At 37.8% G+C, this 20,280-nt stretch overlaps 1 protein-coding gene across 3 annotated transcripts in view; it reads left to right on the top strand.

Annotated features, from left to right (window-relative positions):
* The window catches only part of BCAT1 (branched chain amino acid transaminase 1), a 107,924-nt gene that overhangs the window by 75,276 nt on the left and 12,368 nt on the right, over positions 1-20,280 (top strand). For all 3 annotated transcript variants that reach the window (XM_047867801.1, XM_047867800.1, XM_047867802.1), the window contains exons 7-10: positions 5,208-5,350; positions 10,824-10,909; positions 13,583-13,723; positions 15,620-15,694. In XM_047867801.1, coding sequence (XP_047723757.1) covers positions 5,208-5,350; positions 10,824-10,909; positions 13,583-13,723; positions 15,620-15,694 — 445 coding nt within the window. The remainder of the gene's footprint in view (positions 1-5,207; positions 5,351-10,823; positions 10,910-13,582; positions 13,724-15,619; positions 15,695-20,280) is intronic.

Below are 20,280 nucleotides of genomic sequence, written 5' to 3'. Positions count from 1 at the left end.
GGCAGAGGCTCTCATTTGGCTCCAAGGAGTCCTGTCTGGGGAAGGTGCCCGCTTCACTCAAGTGCTGTCTTCATTGCCACAGATTGTAGCCCTACCTGCTGCCAGCTGGCCGAGGGACAGCCCTGCTTTGGCTCTGTCAGGCCAGTCTCATTGGCCATATGTAGCTGGCTGGAAATAAAAGAGCATTTAAAAAGTGTTAGACAATTTCAGGGGTGGACTTGGCCGTGACATGAGAATGCCCCTCTGGGTGAACAAGAATAGCCGGATTAACCAGTGTGGGCTCTTCCTTTGTGTGCGTCAAGTGCTGATGTGTATCACAGACACAGGCAGCAGCAGTCCTGGGAGGCGACTCGGTGGCAACTTCTGGGCTGTGGGAAAACATGTAGATTCTGGCAGCCCTGGGAGCGTTCAGTGACACGCTGCTGGGATGTGAGAGAGGTGTTGACAGCTGGCTTTGAACCCTCTATAGTCTTTCTGTATTTTTATTTTTAAGAGAGAGCATGAGCGGGGGCGGAGCACAGGGAGAGAGAGAATCCTAAGCAAGCTCCACACCCAGGCAGAGCCCGACTCAGGGCTTGATCCCATGAACCTGGGGTCATAAACTGAGCGAAAATCAAGTTGGATGCTTAACTGACTGAGCCACCCAGGTGCCCGTTTTTTTCTTTCCTACAAAAAAAAAAAATTCTCTCTCTCTCTCTCTCTCTCTCTCTCTCCCTCTCTCTCTGTCAAAAATAAATAAATATTATAAAAATAATAATAAAAGAGAAATGGCAAGTGGGAGGCAGTAACTTACATCCGTCTGTTGTTTCCAAGAGGTTCTAAAGCTCCTATGCTCTCCACCTGGAGAAGTGCAAGGAAAACACAGGATTTTGCACTTAGTATTAACCTATTTGGTTGGCAGAGACATTTGGCAGCAGCCTTAGATTTATATGTTATTGCTTCTTCTCTAAGCCAATTAATTCAATAATTACCTTCCAAGATTTTTAGGACCTCTATAGTTAACTGGAATTTATTAAATAGCTGTGGCTTCTCCTAAGCTGAAGAACTTTCTGCTTCCTAAGTGAATCTGAGGAAAAGAGAGAAGGATTTTTTAACTTCTAAGATTACTCCACCTGTTTTGAAGCCACCAGCGATAGTAATATTATTTTATATCTAAATATACATAAGTGAGGGAAGTAATACAATGGCACACAGCTGCGGGAGAGTTGTAGCACAGTGCTCACCTGTGGTTAGTGTGGAAATCAGCTGTACCAACTACTACTCTCTGGGTCCCCCGACTAGAGATTATGGTTTGTTTGTTCTGCTCTGTAGCCTCGCATCAGAATATATTAATGTGTAGCCAAAGTTGAGAAGCACTGAGCTAGAAGAAGGTCCTCCATCGTAGGAATGTCTTATCCCCAATTTCTTAGTTTCTTAATCTGGAAAGAATGGGGCCTGCTGCCTTCTTTCTACTCTATCTTAATTTTTCCTCTTTCTTTTTTGTTGTCTTGTACTCTCATTTGGCACTTAACTACAAGCTTTGAAGTCAGATAGACCTGGCTTAACCTAACTGCCTTGGGATGTTACTTAACTGCTTTAAGCTTCACTTTCCTCATTTATAAAGTTAGGCCAGTGATACCCACTTTACCTGTGAGAATTACTTGGGATAATATAAAGTGCCTACTACCATGTGGTCAACCTATAGAAAGCTCCCAATTAATGTGTTATAACCTAGCAGTTAACAACGTGGGCTTGGTAGTCAGAGATATGGGAGTCATACACGCTTGTAATCTGTGTGATCTTACATAATTAAGTACCCTTTTCCTCTAAGTCCTCAAAAGTATAATAAAGTCTGGTGTTGTTGTAAGATGATTCAGTGAAATAATGGGCTTAAGTACCCAGTTCCCTGCCTGGCAGGTACTAAGCATCCTGTCAATAGACAATAGTTGATATTCTGAAGTTTGCTTTCTTGTTTCATCTCCTGGACCCTGTCTTTTTTTTTTTTTTTTTTTTTTAACGTTTATTTATTTTTTTTTTCAACGTTTTTTTTTTTTTTTTTTTTTTTTTTTTTTTATTTATTTTTGGGACAGAGAGAGACAGAGCATGAACGGGGAAGGGGCAGAGAGAGAGGGAGACACAGAATCGGAAACAGGCTCCAGGCTCTGAGCCATCAGCCCAGAGCCCGACGCGGGGCTCGAACTCACGGACCGCGAGATCGTGACCTGGCTGAAGTCGGACGCTTAACCGACTGCGCCACCCAGGCGCCCCTAACGTTTATTTATTTTTGAGACAGAGACAGAGCATGAATGGAGGAGGGTCAGAGAGAGGGAGACACAGAATCTGAAACAGGCTCCAGGCTCTGAGCTGTCAGCACAGAGCCTGACGCGGGGCTCGAACTCAGGGACTGCGAGATCATGACCTGAGCTGAAGTCGGCCGCTTAACCGACTGAGCCACCCAGGTGCCCCTCCTGGACCCTGTCTTAAGAGCAATTTGTTGGATTTCACACAAGAGAATTTACTCTTTTGGAGAGATATATTTAATATCTCTTCTCCTAGATATTTATTCCACTTATAATTAAAAATTTTCTGTGTAGACAGTTTTCCAACTTTTTCATTTTTCTCTTTTTCCAAAGACATGTGTTTCTTTTCTGAATATTGGCAGCACATGAGAGGGAACCCAAATATATTATCAAAGTATTCATGACCCGTGGATATTAATAATACAGTTTACACCTGAGGGAGAATTTTGAGGAAAAACTCATGTGGGGAAAAACACTACCTATATAATATAGTAATCAATCAATCAGTCAATCAAATAAGCACCAAACAAGTAAAACCCCCTTTTTCTTTCAGTATACTGAAACACTTGAGGTTTTTAAATTCTCTTTCTTGCCCAAGTAGCTTCATGATGCCAAAGAATCATGGTTTTATTAGTTCAACCAACACCCTCAAAAGTGTGTGTGTGTGTATGTGTGTGGGTGTGTTTAGAAGGTTCTTGGAAAGGCTAGTTATTCATGCTGTGAAAATTCTGTTAATGTTAATAAAGAGCATTTTATGAGAGAAATCAATTATTTTTAGATTTGGAAAATCTCACTGGTTGTGTCTATGAACTAGAGAGAAGTCAATTAAAATAGAAGTCATTTTTAAAAAAAAAAAAACTTAATTTCATTAGGATATAAGAGGCTCACATAAACTGTTTCTTAGCTTTTATTGTTACTGTTTCATTTTGTTCTGCATAACTCTATGCAGTATACAAAGAAAGTATTTGCACTTGCCAGAAGAATTTGTTAAGGCAAAAATTTCAACTGACTTGCTTAAGTTCACACATAGCCAAATAGTAGAAGTACAAGAGCTGTATATAGGCCTCCTGGCCCCAAACCTGTACTCTTTCTATTGGACTCCCCTCTGAAGCCTTGTTTGTTGTTATTAAAAAGTATTCATAATTTTAACTCCACTTATTGCTTATTTACCACTAGTTCTGAATATGGGTGGCCTAAATTTTATGCTCATTAAATAAAATCCTCCTATGTATAAGTGTGGTATCATCTCCAGGTGCACCAATAAATTTACATTTTATTATCTGCATTTTGAAGGTCTTTTAATGAATCTTGTATTACTTTGGTGTGAGTAAACCTCATGACTCAGGTTGCTATACCTATATAGCATAATGCCCATTTTTCATCGTTTTTCTAGGATGTTTTAGTTATTAGTCAATACTCTTTGAGTTGCAAGTGAGAAAACCAACTCAAGGTGTGCCTGGCTGGCTCAGTCCAGTGCCTGCATTAATAGGAATGAGTGAATAAGAAGGGCTTATGTGAGCAGCCTGGTTACATGTCCATCCATTAATTCAGTTGTGTAGGGCGAGGTATTGTGACTGTCACCCCAAGCAGAATGACTTGGCTCCAAAGGAAGGGCCAAAGAGAATATTAATGGGAAGGCAAGCTGTGTAGTTGAAAATGGCAGATAGCCGCCATGGATATGGTTCTTGTGTTTAAATTATACTTCTTTTTTTTTAATGTTTATTTATTTTTGAGAGAGAGAGAGAGACAGAGCATGAGTGGGGGAGGGGCAGAGAGAGAGGGAGACACAGAATCTGAAGCAGGCTCCAGGCTTCCAGCTGTCGGCACAGAGCCTGGTGCGGGGCTCAAACTCACAAACCGTGAGATCATGACCTGAGCCAAAGTCAGACACCTAACCGACTGAGCCACCCAGGAGCCCCTAACTTATACTTCTAATTAGACATTTTGGTCTTGACCAGATATAAAAGAGATAATTTAAAAGGCCTAGGTGGGTATTTTGTGGAAGATGACATTCATGCTTTGTAGTAGTTATTGTTGTATGTTTGGTTGTTTCTGCTTGTTTGTATGGGAGCAGCATAATCGAAAGATGGGTTTAGGGTTTATTTCCAAGCCCTGCTTGTCATATGGTAGTGCTTTCCCAACTTGTTTGCTAATGTCCTGTGAAAGCCCAGGAAAGTGAATTAAACAACCAGGGGCTTAGGGAGGCAAGCAAACATCACATTTATTTGAGGACTGTTATGTTTTATTGAAAACATTCATCCATATTTTGTAATATACTCCATAATTTTCTCATTTAAGTTTAATAAAATGTAATACATTTAAAATACTAAACTAAACTGCTATCCTAGGAAGATGTACTGTCTTCCTTTGATTTTGAATAAATAGTGCAGGGTGAGAAAAATGGGCTTTTGGAATACTTTTGGCTAAAATCAGGGTTTTTAACATTTTGTCCCACCCTTTGGAGAATTTAGGCATTGGGCATTAGCTATTCCTTGGGTACATTGAAAGGTCTCAACTAAGAGCACAGCTTGGTGCTCTACTACTTAATGTTATTTGATACAAGTTTGGCTAACTCATAGTACTGGTATGAGATTTAAATGAAATAATTCATGGACAATTGCTTGGAATGTGAAAAATACTTTTGACTGTTATCATTAACTTAGCTATTTACCTCTTTTCATTATCTCTACTTTTGAAGTTTGTATTTTGCTGTGTTCTTTCTCAAATGAGTGCAATTAGATCATTTAGCTTCTCTAATGAGTTTCCTTTAACGTTAGGCAGTTAACTAGAGAATATATGTGCATAAATACGTGTGTGTGTGCGCGCGCACATAAAGGAGATGTGCATTGATCACATGCACATGCAGATTGGTACCAAAGATGAGGGAGTGGTATATTCATAATCAATATATTTTCTCTTTCTTAAAAGGAATTATGGCTCATCCCTTTTTGCCCAATGTGAAGCAGTGGAAAACAGCTGTCAGCAGGTTCTGTGGCTGTATGGAGAGGATAATCAGATAACTGAAGTTGGAACCATGAATCTTTTTCTTTACTGGATAAATGAAGATGGAGGTAATTCACTCAGATTTCAGCTCTTTGTTCTTTGTCAGTCATTTTTTTTTTTTTTTTTAATGTTTATTTACTTTTGAGACAGAGAGAGACAGAGCATGAACGGGGGAGGGTCAGAGAGAGGGAGACACAGAATCTGAAACAGGCTCCAGGCTCTGAGCTGTCAGCACAGAGCCCGACGCGGGGCTCGAACTCACAGACTGTGAGATCATGACCTGAGCCGAAGTTGGACGCTTAACCGACTGAGCCACCCAGGCGCCCCTTTGTCAGTCATTTTCAATAGGGCTGGAAGGAAAAGAACGAGGACCTTGGAACAAGGAATAAGTAGCACAAGTCCAAAGGCTAAGGACCACTGTGCTTTGTTGTTCAAGTAGAAATGAGTTTAAATTTACAGAATTTATAAAGGTTTTGGTTTTGGTTTTTGGCTCTAGATGTGCTTATCATTGAGATACCAACTTAAGGAATTTAAATCCCCATGATTTGAAGATTCGTAGCCTTATCCCCTCTGCCATCTTCTTAACAGCTTTTCTATCTGAAATCCCCTGCATTTGGAGATAGGTCTCAGATCAGTTCACCATATACTATATGTATAAAATGTAATAACAAGCATCGTCTACTGATTCTACTGATATGAGATTTAGTGTATTCTCTTGCTAGAAGTCTTTTAACAACTGATGCCCTTTCTACATATTTTGATAATATATCAGGAGCCTTCCAGGTTTACTCTGGAGCTCAATTTGATTAAAACACACTATTTTTATGGACAAATTCGTCCCTTTTAGGATTGTACTTAGATTCTGGTTCATTCAAGACTGTTAATAGGTATCTACTATAAAAACCAGTTATTTCTATATTACCTAAAATATCCTAAATGCTCATTATCTTTCTTTTCTATTTTTTTTTAATTAGTTGGCAGAAACCATAGAGGTTTAGTGAAGCATTGGCAATGTCGATGGTATTGGATTAAATGTCCAATCATGGGAAAAAATACAGATAAAGGCATTTATTTCCATTAGAATTTTATTTTTTTTTTAATTTTTTTTCAATGTTTATTTATTTTGGGGACAGAGAGAGACAGAGCATGAACGGGGGAGGGGCAGAGAGAGAGGGAGACACAGAATCGGAAACAGGCTCCAGCCTCTGAGCCATCAGCCCAGAGCCTGACGCGGGGCTCGAACTCACAGACTGCGAGATCGTGACCTGGCTGAAGTCGGACGCTTAACCGACTGCGCCACCCAGGCGCCCCTATTTCCATTAGAATTTTAATAGTCACAAAAAATTTTAACTATCTTTTTAGGCTTGTTTATGTTCTTATGCTGTTCATTTCACAGTACTGAGTATAGAGACTAGAAAAAGTTCCCAAACACTTATAAAGTCTGAGTGTGCATTTCAATTAAAATTTTAAGTAAAATTTTTATTTTGAGGTAGCTACAGTAACTTCTCTTGCTCTTTTGTTTTTTGGCTACTAATGTTGGAAAATGGTGATTCACATGTGGCTGACTTCAGAGCTATGCACTAATTTGTGCATTAGTTGTAGAAACTAGTAAGATGAGCCTTCTATTCCAGTCAGAGGTAGAATAAATAGAAGGTATGGTGAGTACACCTTGTCCTGGGCTTGACCATTGGTAATCCTTGGCATCTGAAAAGCCAGATACAGGTCATGCTGATTCTTCCATTCCTGTTGTTTATACTTGGCACTATTTAAAAATAAAATTTATACTGGAATATTCGTGACTTCCAAATCTGAGTCATTGCCTATGACCTACCTCAAAAGCTATGCTTGAAAGATGACAGTCAATGTTGCACTCTGTATTTAGGAGATAATAGGTTGATTCAACTCATTCTTTGCACTGCCTGCCCACTCCAATGCCCTTGCCCCCCCACCCCCAAAAGAAAACCACACAACCCTAAACAAAAACAGTTACATCATACAGAAGTGGTACCATCATTATTTATGGATGGGAGATGTCAAGATTTAAGTACAGTTTGAATCAGAGCTCCATGATTTAACCCAGAACACAAGAAACTTTTCCTGGTGAAAAATTACTTCTTATCCAAACAATAATCATGAGCCATTTCCGCCATGGCTTTTAAAGGTCAGAACGGAAATGAGTGAATTTGTCTTCTGACTCTTACAAAATATACAAGACCTTAAGAGTTGCTATTCACATTATGGTTGCCTGAGATAGCTTTAGTCCATCTTGAGGGTGTTCACCTAACATATCAAATAAAATTTGAAGTAAGGGGACAAGAGATGGAATAAATGTTTGGACAGTACCATGAGAGAAGTCAGTAGAATGTAAGGAATAACCTTTAGGCTAAAAACAAAAGAAGACGTTGAAAGAACTCTACTCTAACTTCACCATGTGGCTTTAGGAAAATACAAAGAATAATGAGTTGAAAATCAACAAAATACTGATTTTCACAAACTTTGCCTATTGGAGGTATGAGTAGAACTCTTTTAGTAAAAACCTACCTTCTTTCTATGAGCCCCCACACTCACTGCCCCTTTGGGACATGATGGCTGCTGCAGAAAGGTATATAAAATAGATAATCTGTGTTCACAGCACAGTGCTGTGCACAATAACTATCTGTGGCAGTTGGCCTATAACCCATGTGGTTTTGGCTCTAGTAACAGCAACCCTGGTGTTAAGATCACACAGCAGCGATTCTCTGTTTTACTGTGTTGGTGAGTAATTTAACATACACATTTGCTATTCACTGTTGGGACAAACAGTTTTATCTCGCACTGGACTTTGGAGCTGTCCTGAGAATAAGACCCAGTTGTGTGGTTGAGTTTAGAGTTAGTCTGGGAGAACGATCATGACAGTGAATGTTGATGTCGCTCAGTCTGCTCAGGCCCCATGAGCCTTCTCAGACATCAGGCATTCACAGACTTTGGAACATTCTTCCCTGGGATGTGGGCATGGCTTGCTCTGTCACTGCTTTCAAGTCTTTGCCCACTTACCCCATACTCAGTTAAGGCTTTCCTCGAGCATGGAGCATCGTAATCAATTGCAAACTCCCTCCCCCCTGACCCCTAGCATTCCTCATTATCTTCCCTCTTTTTTTTTCCTTTTTTTCTCCATAGTCTAACATACTATTTAACATAATAATTGTTGTCTACCTGTTAGAAAGTAAACAGGAATTATATCAGTTTTGTTCACTGCTTTATTCATAGTGCATAGATAAGCCAACTGCACACAGTGCCTACCTCGATAATGTATATTTGTTGAGTAGATAATAATTGTGTGTGCTTGGGCACTCATACAAACCCACATTCCCAGTTTTTATTAGAAATTGACTTTGGGATGTCACAGATGACTCCTGCCGTTATTGCTTCTAAATTCTTCAACTCCTAAAAATGATTTCTTTGTCAAAAACAAGTTGTGTTTGTAGGCTCTGTTTTCCTCATGTTGGGCAATCTGGAGCTAGTTCTGGCTCTTGTAAGCATGTTTGTGGTTGCAGAGGAAAATGAATATTTCTCACCCAAATGTTGTCATGTCATCATCTCTGTCTGGCAACCCGAGAAACAGATGTTCTGTGTCTTGACCTTAGGCTAGTGGTTACAGTTTTGGGTGTTAAGTACATTTCACAGAACTACACTTGCACATGCGAGGCCGCTGTTTTTATTTAACTTGTTGTAGCCTTAGAGCTCAGCAAGCTTTAGGGAAGGTCCAGTTTGGAGGCACTGGAAGTATGTTTGTCTATATGTGTGGGGTATATGTGTGCACATACACACACACACACACACACATAGAAATCCCTACACTTATGTATCCAGCCAGCTAGCTATTGCAAAGCACAGGTTTATTTTGAGATCAACACTTCTAAACATGACAAAGAGTAGCCCTAAGAACATTGCCAAGAACAAATTTTCTTCTTTCCAGAAAGCGGTTTTCAGCAGATGATTTTTAGAAACAAACTTGAAAAAAATCATACTGCTGTCTCCTAGCAAAGAGGATTATTCATTTATTTATTTTTTTTATTCAGAAACACTTATTACATACCACCCTACGCCAGGCACAATGCCAAGTTTTAGGGACACAGGAATGCATATAGAGTTTTGGTCTTCCAGACAGCTTGCTTTCTGGGGATGTCTGATGTAACCACAGTGGAGCAGGTGAACCCAGACCACAGTATATGAAAAGAAAGGACAGTGGTCTCAGTGTTGGGCCACTTAAGTTGTGATCCTGCCTGTCCCCCAGTGTTACCAATCTTGCAATTCATTTATGTTTACAGAGCCTCTGTTTTTTTGGTTTTTGTTTTTCTGTAAAATAAGGATTGTATGAGGTGACTTCTGAAGTCCTTCTTCAGAAGGTTCGAGCCCCACGTTGGGTGTAGAGATTAAAAATAAAATCTTTAAAGAAAATAAAAATAAAAAATAAAATGGTTGGGGGGAACTTAAAGATACCAGTGTGATTTCTATAGTTTTTGCTACCTGGTGATCCTCTGAAGCATACCTGGAATATTTCTCTGCAAACACATAAGTAACACATCTGCTACAAGGTTCAACATCTTTATAAAGTGATTTAAGGTTTAAGTTTCTTACTAGATTTAGATTCTTGGGTGCCAGACGTGGGGAGGAGAAGAGAATGTTGAGTACCAGAGATTTTTTGTAAGGAGAGCTTGTGTGGTTGTCGGATCGCACAGACCATTATAGACAGATCACCATGTCAGCCCTCGTGTCGGTTAGGAATGCATGTGATCACTCTCAAAGATGAGCAGTGTCTCACCTTGGCTCTCTGTGAATCACCCATGGAGTTTTGTTTTGGGTTTTGGATTTCTTTTTCTCTTCTTTTTTCTTTATTAGCCACATACATACTCGAGCCCATCCTGAGTCCATTAACATTTGGATCTCAAAGGGTGAAGTCAACATCTCCATATTTGATGTGGATATGCCTCCAGGTTTGAAAATCACTATAAATAGACTTGTCTATGAAGGGCAGTCTGGAAGCAGTGACCAACCTAAATAAGCATACATACTTCTTGAGGATGGGTTTTCCTCCACAGTATTCTTACATGCTTTGGTAATGACCAGTGTTCCTAAGATCTATCTACATGATTCTAATTAGTAGCCAGTGTTAATCCTCTAAGGTAAATTTAGCTTCAGAACTTTCCTCTTAGTATTTGTTAGTAGAACATCATCTCAGTTTTTCCTAGTTAAGGATAAATTGAAGATGATTAGATGAGTGACCTGCTTTCTTCTCCTTCTCCTTCTTCCTCTTCTTCTTTGTCTCCTTCTTCCTCTCCTCTTCCTCCTCTTCTTCTTCCTCTTCCTCTTCTTCTTCTTTTATTTTTTTAATGAAGATCTACCTGAAGTGTGAATCAATTTGGGAAGGTAGACAAGGCAGAACAGTAACACATCTTCATGTTTATTACTAGCAAAGTTGCCAGAAACAGTTTTTAAAAAATGGTTGTTGATATAAGGCTAATGTAGTTAAAGTTTGAAAATATTCCAATTTCTACTTGACAGAAGAAGAACTGGCAACTCCTCCGCTAGATGGCATCATTCTTCCAGGAGTGACGAGGCAGAGCATTCTGGACCTGGCACGCAAGTGGGTGGGTGCCTTTCACGTGAACCACTTTAGAAGCATGAAACAAAAAGTCATCAAAATGAGCCCGGCTTAGTTCCATCCAGTGTTATCTAATCTTTAAATCTTAACTTGAGTGGAAAGAACTCTTCTAGAAGGACTGTCTCAGTAAGGCCAATATAGAAGTATTGTTTATAGGAAGGGCAGAGAGAAAACAGTTTGGCAAGTTATCCTAGTGAAGCAGTATTCTGGTGCTAATCACAAGCTCTGTAGCAGGTGTCTCCTACCAACTCACCTGGTTTATACTTCATGTGCTTCCATTTCACCAGGCCTGAACTTTTCCAATCTAAGTGTGTTGTTTCCCATTCCAATAATTTGTAGTTCTTCCCTTCCTCTATTTATTCCAGTGTAACCATGCTAGTCACAGAAATTAAAGAATTTTACTGACATAAATGTTTACTAACATAACTTTATTAGTTTGGCTGCCTATTTTCTCCCTCCTTCCTGCCCCCTGTCCTCCCCAATTCACATACATGCTTATTTTAAAGTCAAAACACTCAAGCAAATGTAGTTGTTTTCAGTAGAGTTTCTGATCTGTGTGACACAGGCAAGCATGTTAAACCATTTGGTATTGAAATGACATTTATAACATACTCAAGATGAATATTGGATGAGTTGGTTGTCTGGCAAAGGTTCTTGGATGGAACTTTTGACCCATGTGTTAAAATGGTCTCCATGGGACATGAAAAGACTTTGAGCATACTGTGGTCAAACAGTATTAATAGGACAAATGTTTAGAAACGCACATATTACCTAGGAGAGTACTACCATACTTTCTCTGGAAAAAGCTTTGGAAATAAAGGAAATGTGCTATAAATAATTCTACAAAACCCTGAAGTAGAAAAGACCCAACTGCCACATGCTGGCTGGCACATTGGGCATGACATTTACAAACTGTTGGTATAATTTCAAACAGCTTGCCCTGTCCTAAATATGTTTGCAGTTGGAAAGATGTATTTTCGAAACTCAGTAATTTTTGTTTTATTAAAGAAAAAAATCAACCAAGTACAGAAGGTTTGATGACAAGTTGCAAGTGGAAATGCTTTCCCACACTAATGATTTGCTAGCATGAAATTAGTTATTATGGAGGAAGTTTTTCCTTGACTCCTTAGCTGTAATTTATTTTAAAAGCTATTTTAAAACAGTGAGACATAAATGCCAAGAGGCATGTGGGGGGTTACCATTACTTGCCAGACAGGGGAAATTGTCCAAAGATAAGTAAGGGTGAGCAGAGGAAAAACAATTCTGTTTATTTACAAGAGATTTTTTTTTTTTTTCCCCAGAACACAGAGCTCATCTCATTTTCAGTTAACTTGGCTGATTTTCTGGAATTTATTTATTTATTTATTTATTTACCTTTGAACAACATAATTGAAATTCCAGACTGAGATAAACTGAAACTTGCAAAGAGCCATATTTCTGTTGTAGACATATTTTCCTACTCTCCCAAATCATACTTACAGCATGATGCCTTCTTCTAATATTTTGAATCTTGCCAAGGGCTCTGAATTTCATTTTTATCTATCGTGGATCTGTAAGTTTTAAAAAATACTCTTCTTAAAAAAAATTAAGGTCAACAAAGGATGGATAAATATTTTTTTAATAAGTTTGAGACAAACTTTGAACCTTAACCACTAACATAAAAGAATGAGAATTAATACAGATTAAAGAATGAGTTTCAAAAGATCATTTATTTAAGCAGATAGTTTAAAAGCATCAGCTTTTTTCCCCCCCAATTTCCTATCTTTGAGCAAATAAAATGTTGAAATAGTTCAGCAGAGTTGATGAGGTTATGCCAGTAATTCTGTGATGAAACTCAACCCAATAGGATACTAAAGAGGAGCAAGGGGATTTCTGCTGTAAAGACAACTGAATCAGTGAATTGAGGAAAAAAAGGAATATCCCATGCAATTTCTCAAAGTCCAAATATACTTTCAGTGTTTTAAAATAATGAAATAGTTCAGATAGTTAAACTCAGTCTATGTTTTCACTCCATAGAAGACCTGTAGAGAGTGGAGGAAATTTAGAGCCAGTCAGATCACACCTGAGTTCAAATTCAGTTTCTGCCGTTTACTAGCTATGTGGATTTAGACATGTCGCTTAGCCTCCCTTTGAACCTTAATTTCTTCATCCGTATAATGGGGATGATAATACCCACCTTAAAAATGAGAGTAGGAGGCATGCAATGGGTGCTGAATAAATAATTATTAATATTATCTAAGAATATGTTCTCTTTTGTGGTAAATAGGGTTCAAGACACTGTTAACATAGAACACACATTAAGTAGCACGGGAAGTGCCTTATCTTGTGAGACTTTAGGCATGGCAACAAATAAAAGGCCAAAAAAGCTGGCATGCATTAAAATATACCCTGTATTTTATAGTGATGGTGTTACGTTATACTCTGATCGTCTTACTCTGATCATCTCGTTTAGCGATGCTGTGACCTTGGAGTAGATTGCTTAACACCTCAGCATGTTTACCAGTAAGGTAGTGGTGCTCTCTTCAGCTTTCCCTCAGAGGATGATTCGCACATGATTTGAGTTCAGAGTGTCAGGTTGAAAGGTTAAGTACGCCAGGGCTTTTTTTGCATGCCTTTTCCTTGCAAATGTTAATATTTCTATTTTTTATATTCCAAACAGGGTGAATTTAAGGTGTCAGAGAGGTACCTCACCATGGGTGATTTGACAACAGCCCTGGAGGGGAACCGAGTGAGAGAGATGTTTGGCTCGGGTACAGCCTGCGTCGTTTGCCCAGTTTCTGATATACTGTACAAGGGTGAGGTAAGAGACAATCTCTTCACCTCCTGTCATTTCCAAGCATTTGCCTATAATTTATTTAATTCTTTAAATGTGTAAATGAAATGGTAGTTGGACCCAAGATGCAAAGGATTTTTTTCTTTAATAACTTGGCAGTTTGTCCCAATGAACCTGTATTACCAAATTACTTACTCTCATCTTTCCAGCAATTTTGTGCAAGCTCCAGTATGGGAGGGAGTCAGTTTTGTCCTTGGAAATGTATCACATCTGTTTTGTGTCAATTTAGGGATTGGAGATGTGCCAATAAGCGTCCATTCTTATTTCTTCCTTTTAGCTTGCTAAGAAGATTCTACAGGTAATTAGATTTCCGTTTCTGGTTTCCAAAAGTACTCCCAAACTATTAGAGTAGTAATGGCAAACAGTTATGGAAAATTCATTTGAATGATTAACTCCTACATTTATTATTATTATTGCTTCTGTTGTTGTTATTACTATTTAAACCACTTTATGAAAAATTTTCATTTGGCTAAGTTGTTACATCAACTAAAATCCTCCAAAAAGAATTCAATCATTTGGTTGGAAGAAGTGTTCTCCTCCCAGTGAATTAGTCTGATTTTATATGCGGTATATTTCCACTCTTTGTTAGTTTTGTTGTTGGTGGTAGTGGTTTGTTTTTGTTTTTGTTTTTTTGCCTTCCCCTTTATCACAAAGCTTGGATATTTAACATCGTCGTCTAACTTTATAGCTTAAAGGCATGTGGGTATTATTCTTAGGATGTGAATTGGCTTGACTTAATCATATTAAATACAAACTTGATTGGTTTTTAAATTGAAAATAGATAAATAAAATAATTATTTTTCCTCCATTATTTTCCTTTTCTGATTTTAATGGTGGCTACTTCATTGCTTGAGATTTTCGAACTTGCTTGTAAGGAGTGGCTTTTAACATGATTCCATCTACAGATTGATTGTTTCAAGGGAGAATTATTTTACTATGTATCAATACTTTTACTGAGTATAAAGCTACTGTTTTGTGTTTCATTATTGTAGTATCTAGGTAAATGCATTATTGGTCCACTTTTTTAATGAACTAAAGTTGTCATGAAGTCACATTTTTTAAGTACAATCATTTCACCTCTAGAAATAAGTTTATAAAGCTCAATGTTTTGATATTGGTCTTATCTCACAGGGCATGCCCAGCTAAAGGTACATCTAATTACCCTATTATCCTAAAGAGCATAAGAAGAAAAGAATGACAGCATGGGCTATCTACTAAAATCAGACTATCAAAAGCCTGCAAGCCAGCCAGGCAGGAATGGACATGACTCAAGTGTAAATTAGGGGCAGGAAATCTCTCAGCCCCCAGTGTAATGATGCTGTCCAGCACTGTGGAGGTTTGACTTGGAACAGACATAGGTTTAGAAGCCTATTTTGTGAAGGCATAGACTTGCTTTCATATACGTCCCTGCAATGACTTGCTTTAATTTGTGGCAAAAGGTTTTCGAGTTCTCATTCCCTGCCAGAAGAATTAGGTAAGGAGGCCAATCATTCATCCTATAGATTCTCAGAATCCTGAAAGAGGTAGGATTCTTTATATTTGGCCACTATTTTAGGTATCCCTAGCTCTTTGGTCTCTTTGGTTCCTCATATCAGCCTGAAGACCAACATATAAACCAGTTGTGCCCTAAAATCAGTTGGTAGGCAAGAAACAAACTATCATTGGCTACTTTGTTTTTATTCAAATTCAGAGTAGAAAAAGAGTCTTTGGCATAAGGGGTTGGCATAGCCCTTATGATCAGGTTATCATAGTACCATTCCTTATTTCAGTGGGATTGTCTTAATACAGTAGAATTGCTGAGTGTCTTACTTATTGCATACATGGATATCCTCCAATTATCATGCCTGTGATATTCTTTCATAGACTGTACACATCCCAACTATGGAGAATGGTCCTAAACTTGCAAGTCGGATCTTGGAAAAATTGACTGATATTCAGGTAAGGGCTTCTTTTTTAAAAAAAGGGCTTCTTTTTATTTCAATCAGAACTAAAACCAAATCATATTTCAGTGGAGAGAAGAGAGTAAACACTGCCATTTGGGGTTAACAAATTAAATTTGTAGAATAAAGCACAAAAGAAAAATATTACCTGTGATTCCAACACTGAAATATAACCACTGTTAATTTTTGATATCAAAAATATTTTGTGTTAATATACTTCTTGAAGTATTTTTCTAACAAAATAGTCATATGTGATTTGTTACCTGCTTTTTTTCATCTAGCAAATCACTTGCTTTTTCGTATCAATAAATAAATTTCTCCATTCCATGTATAAAATTTAATTGAATTCTGTGATATTGATGTACTATAACTTTTAAAGAATCATTATTATTGAACATTTATGTTGTTGGCAGTTTTTTTTTTTTTTTTTTTTTTTTTTACCTGTTACAAACACTACAATCTTTGTGATTATTTCCTTAGGATAAGTTCCTGAGATTGTAACTGTTGGGTCAAAAACAGTGCATACCTATTTTTTTCTACTGCTAACCTTGTTCTGCCTGTTTTTTCCTGAGCAGCAGTTTACAGTGGTGTCTCATCAGACAGTTAAGCATATCTCTAGGCAGGCTTATCAAGTACCACGTAATTCTGGGTCATCAATAAAAGGACTGTTCTATAACTTGCAAACCCCTCACACGTTGTTGGACGATTTTGTTGAGCCCACATATCATCATTGCCAGTCAGTGAATGTACCCAAGGGGAGATGAGATTCATACTGAAATGTGAAATAAAGTTTGATAGTTTGAGTGACACCAGATGGTTTAGGTCTTAAAACTATACAAAAAAAAAAAAAAAGTTGACAAAACAGCAGGCCCCTCCAGAGCAACTGAGGTCCTGGGATAGTGATAAGAATGGTATTTTTGGAAGACTTACTCAGCAACTTTTATGCAAAATTAATAACATTAAAAGATAAGAATGATTGTGGTTTTTGAATCGATGAAATGTTGCTCTTTTCCTCTTCAGTAAAGGCTTTCTATAGAAATCCTTCAACTGGGGCCCCTGGGTGGCTCAGCCAGTTAAGGGTTTGACTCTTGATTTTGGCTCAAGTCATGGTCTCATGGTTTGTGAGATTGAACCCCATATCAGGCTCTGTGCTGACAGCATGGAGCCTACTTGGGATTCTCTATTCCCCTTTCTCTGCCTCTCTCTCTCTCTCTCAGAATAAACATTTAAAAAAATTCTGCAAACTAAATAAAGGAATATCTTAATATTAGAAGACATATAATTTATTGAGTCTTCTACTTTTATACATGGAAACAATTAAAAGTAATTGGAAGAAATTAATAAGAATATTTGGATGTTTTGGTAATCTAAATTTTTTTACAGTTGAGTAAATCTGATGAAGGTAATAAGTTATTAGTGTTTTGCACAAATAAACATAAATAGAATAAAAATATATAATTGGCCAAATTATGAAAGCCTTTATCCAAAACAGAAATTGAAAGATTTTTAAGAGGGGAGGCAGTATTTGCAACAACATGGATGGAACTACAGTGTATTATGCTAAGCAAAATAAGTAGCGGAAAGACAAATGTCGTATGATATCACCCATAAGATAAAAACAGATGGGAGACAGACTATAAGAGATTCTTTTTTTTTTTTTTTTTAAGAATTTTAAAGTTTATTTATTTTGGACAGACAGAGCACAAGCAGGGGAGGGGCAGAGAGAGAGGGAGACACAGAATCTGAAGCAGGCTCCAGGCTCTGAGCTGTCAGCACAGAGCCTGACGTGAGGCTCAAACCCGTGAACTGTAAGATCGTGACCTGAGCCAAAGTCGGATGAGCCACCGACTGAGCCACCCAGGTGCCCCAAGATTCTTAAATACAGAGAACAAACTGAGGGTTGCTAGAGACATGTTGGATGGGGGGATGGGCTAAATGAGTGATGGGCATTAAGGAAGGCACTTGTTGGGATGAGCATTGAGTGTCATATATAAGTTATGAATTACTAAATTCTATTCCTGAAATCATTATTACACTATATGTTAACTAACTTGGATTTAAACAAAAAATAAAGAATAATAAAAAATAAATAAAACTTAAAAATTGGAAGGAAAAGAGGGGAGGTCGTGTTGTTATGGTAATAAGAAAATATCACTTTGGAACCTTTTCTTGAATACATACAGAGGGGAATCCTTCATTTTATCGGACTTAATACACAAAATGAGATCTCAGTACCTCTTGGAGATTATATGAAATAAGAAAATTACCCTAAATTTGATTTGGTTGTAAAGGATTAAAAAAAAAGAAAAAGTCAACTGTATTTAAAAGGGAAAATCAAACTGTATTAAATTTGAATTGGAAGAAAGATCTAACTAGAGGTGTTTGATGGACATAATCATGAAGCTTTGCCTAAGGCAGGCAAAAGCAGAAATGTTTCCTCTGTCTTGAGATAGTGCCAAAGTATATGCATCAGAACTCTAAGTAAAAGAGAAGCCCAAAGACATATTCTGGGGGCAAGAGGACACGCCATTACAAAAGTTCTCAGAGCATTTTTAAAGTAAGATTATGGATGTAAAATTAGTGAATAAGTGAATGTTTTTGATTAATTCATTCAATAGATATATGTCTTGAGCACAAACAGTGTGCAAGAGACTATTCCAGGTGCTGGTGATTTAATAGTAGTAGAAGGGATAAAAAAAATTGGAGAAGTCAAAGCTGTAGAGAAACAAAATACTCAATTTAAATGTGAGACCACATGAATACTTTTAAGAATAAAAGATCCATATGAAGCAGAGAATGAGAAGAAACAACATTTTCCTTTTACCTGTATATATTCTCTATATAACTTAGTGCCTGTGGCTAAGAAGAAATTAATTTCTCTCTTTACCCTAGGTAGTAAAATGTAATGGTATTAACACTGAAAATTAATGATACATTCAAGGCTTCCCTAGGAATAAGGAAACAAAAGGGGTGGAGACACAGGATACGTGAGATAATATAATGATTCTGAATTAAACCACAAACCAGAAGGACCAACTCTGCTCCAAATTGTTAAGTAACAGAGGACTATCTATTCAGAATCTAAGACCACATCCTTCTTTTTCAATTATTTTATGCCTGTGGGCATGGAACCTAAAGTTTCAAAATTATTCTCTTATAAGATAGCAAATTGGTGCTGTCACCCAAGCTACAGGTGCCTGTTTCTGTCCACGAAAAATAATTTAAGTAATTATTGAGGAAAAAGCGTAGAATTGCATCATGTTTTACATTTGATCTCTTTGACATTACATGAAAAACATGGATATTTCGTAAGAAGTGCTCTGGTAAATTGAAGAGAGCAACAACAACCAATAAACCCAGAAGATTCTTGCCACTGTGACGTGGGGGGTGGAAATCCTTCTTAACCACAGATGTGATTGTCATTTAACTTGTGTGTTTCTGTATATGAGTAAGAACCTCTGAGGTTAAGTATTCATTCCCCTTGGCGAATTTTCCATAAAATTCCATGGATTTTAGATTGCCCTAAAAATACCTCTTAGGAGGGGAGTGTTTCAGTCTTTTTTTTTTCCCCCTCTTTTTTCAAGTGACAAAGAAAAACACTTTTGTGTTACTTAACCAGACTTCAGCATGGAGAACATTAGCCATATTGCCTATGTTTCTTTTCTCTTGCATCGCTCTTTGCCAGTCTGATTACTCACCATCGTATTCACCAATATGCCTGCTATTGGGATAATCTCTGTTCTCCAATTGACTCTGCTGTCTACTTCTTCCTGCCTTTCTGTACCTTCTACAGTTTGCCTACTTGAGAAGGTATTGGTTGTCTGTCAAGACACATCTCCTTGAGGAACTTTTAAAGTCTGTCTTGAGCAACATCCCTGTCCCCAGTACAAACACGTATTCATCCCCTCAAATATAACTTCTTCTTCCAGCTTCCAAAGTACCTGGGTTCCATATCACATATGGCCTTTAAGTTGTATTCTAATTAGTCACACACTTGTCTTTGTTTTAAGGTTGTTTGAATGTAGGAATTGTTTTACTCCCTTCTTGTAACCCCAGTATTCAGTACAAGGCCTGGGCTATCATACACACTCAGTAATGTTTCTTGAATAAATGAATAAAGGAACAAATAAGTGAGTGATATACCAGACAGATACTGAAGGACAAAAACATGTTGCTCTTATATATTAACACATTCTGAGGAGAGGTGGGAGGAAGGCCTTAAATAATATCAAATGACTTTTCTTTTTTTTTTTAATTTTTTTAAACATTTATTTATTTTTGAGAGAGAGAGAGAGAGAGAGACAGAGTGTGAGTGGGAGAGGAGCAGAGAGAGAGGGAGACATAGAATCTGAAGCAGATTCTAGGCTCTGAGCTGTCAGCACAGAGCTCTGCGTGGGGCTCGAACCCATGAACTGTGAGATCGTGTCCTGTGCCGACTAAGCCACCCAGGCGCCCCACATATTACTTTTCGAGAAAACTTTGAGAGAACCTGATTTTAGACATTTTTAAAGTGAAATACACATACCAAGACTGCTGTCGGAATCAAATAAAAACCTGGAATCCAGGCCTTAAATATCAGGGCAG

Source organism: Prionailurus viverrinus, chromosome B4 (genome assembly GCF_022837055.1).
Source record: "Prionailurus viverrinus isolate Anna chromosome B4, UM_Priviv_1.0, whole genome shotgun sequence".
In the NCBI taxonomy this organism is placed as follows: Eukaryota; Metazoa; Chordata; class Mammalia; order Carnivora; family Felidae; genus Prionailurus; species Prionailurus viverrinus.
Note: the sequence above shows the minus strand (reverse complement) of the source record. Positions and strands in the feature narration are given on the sequence as shown.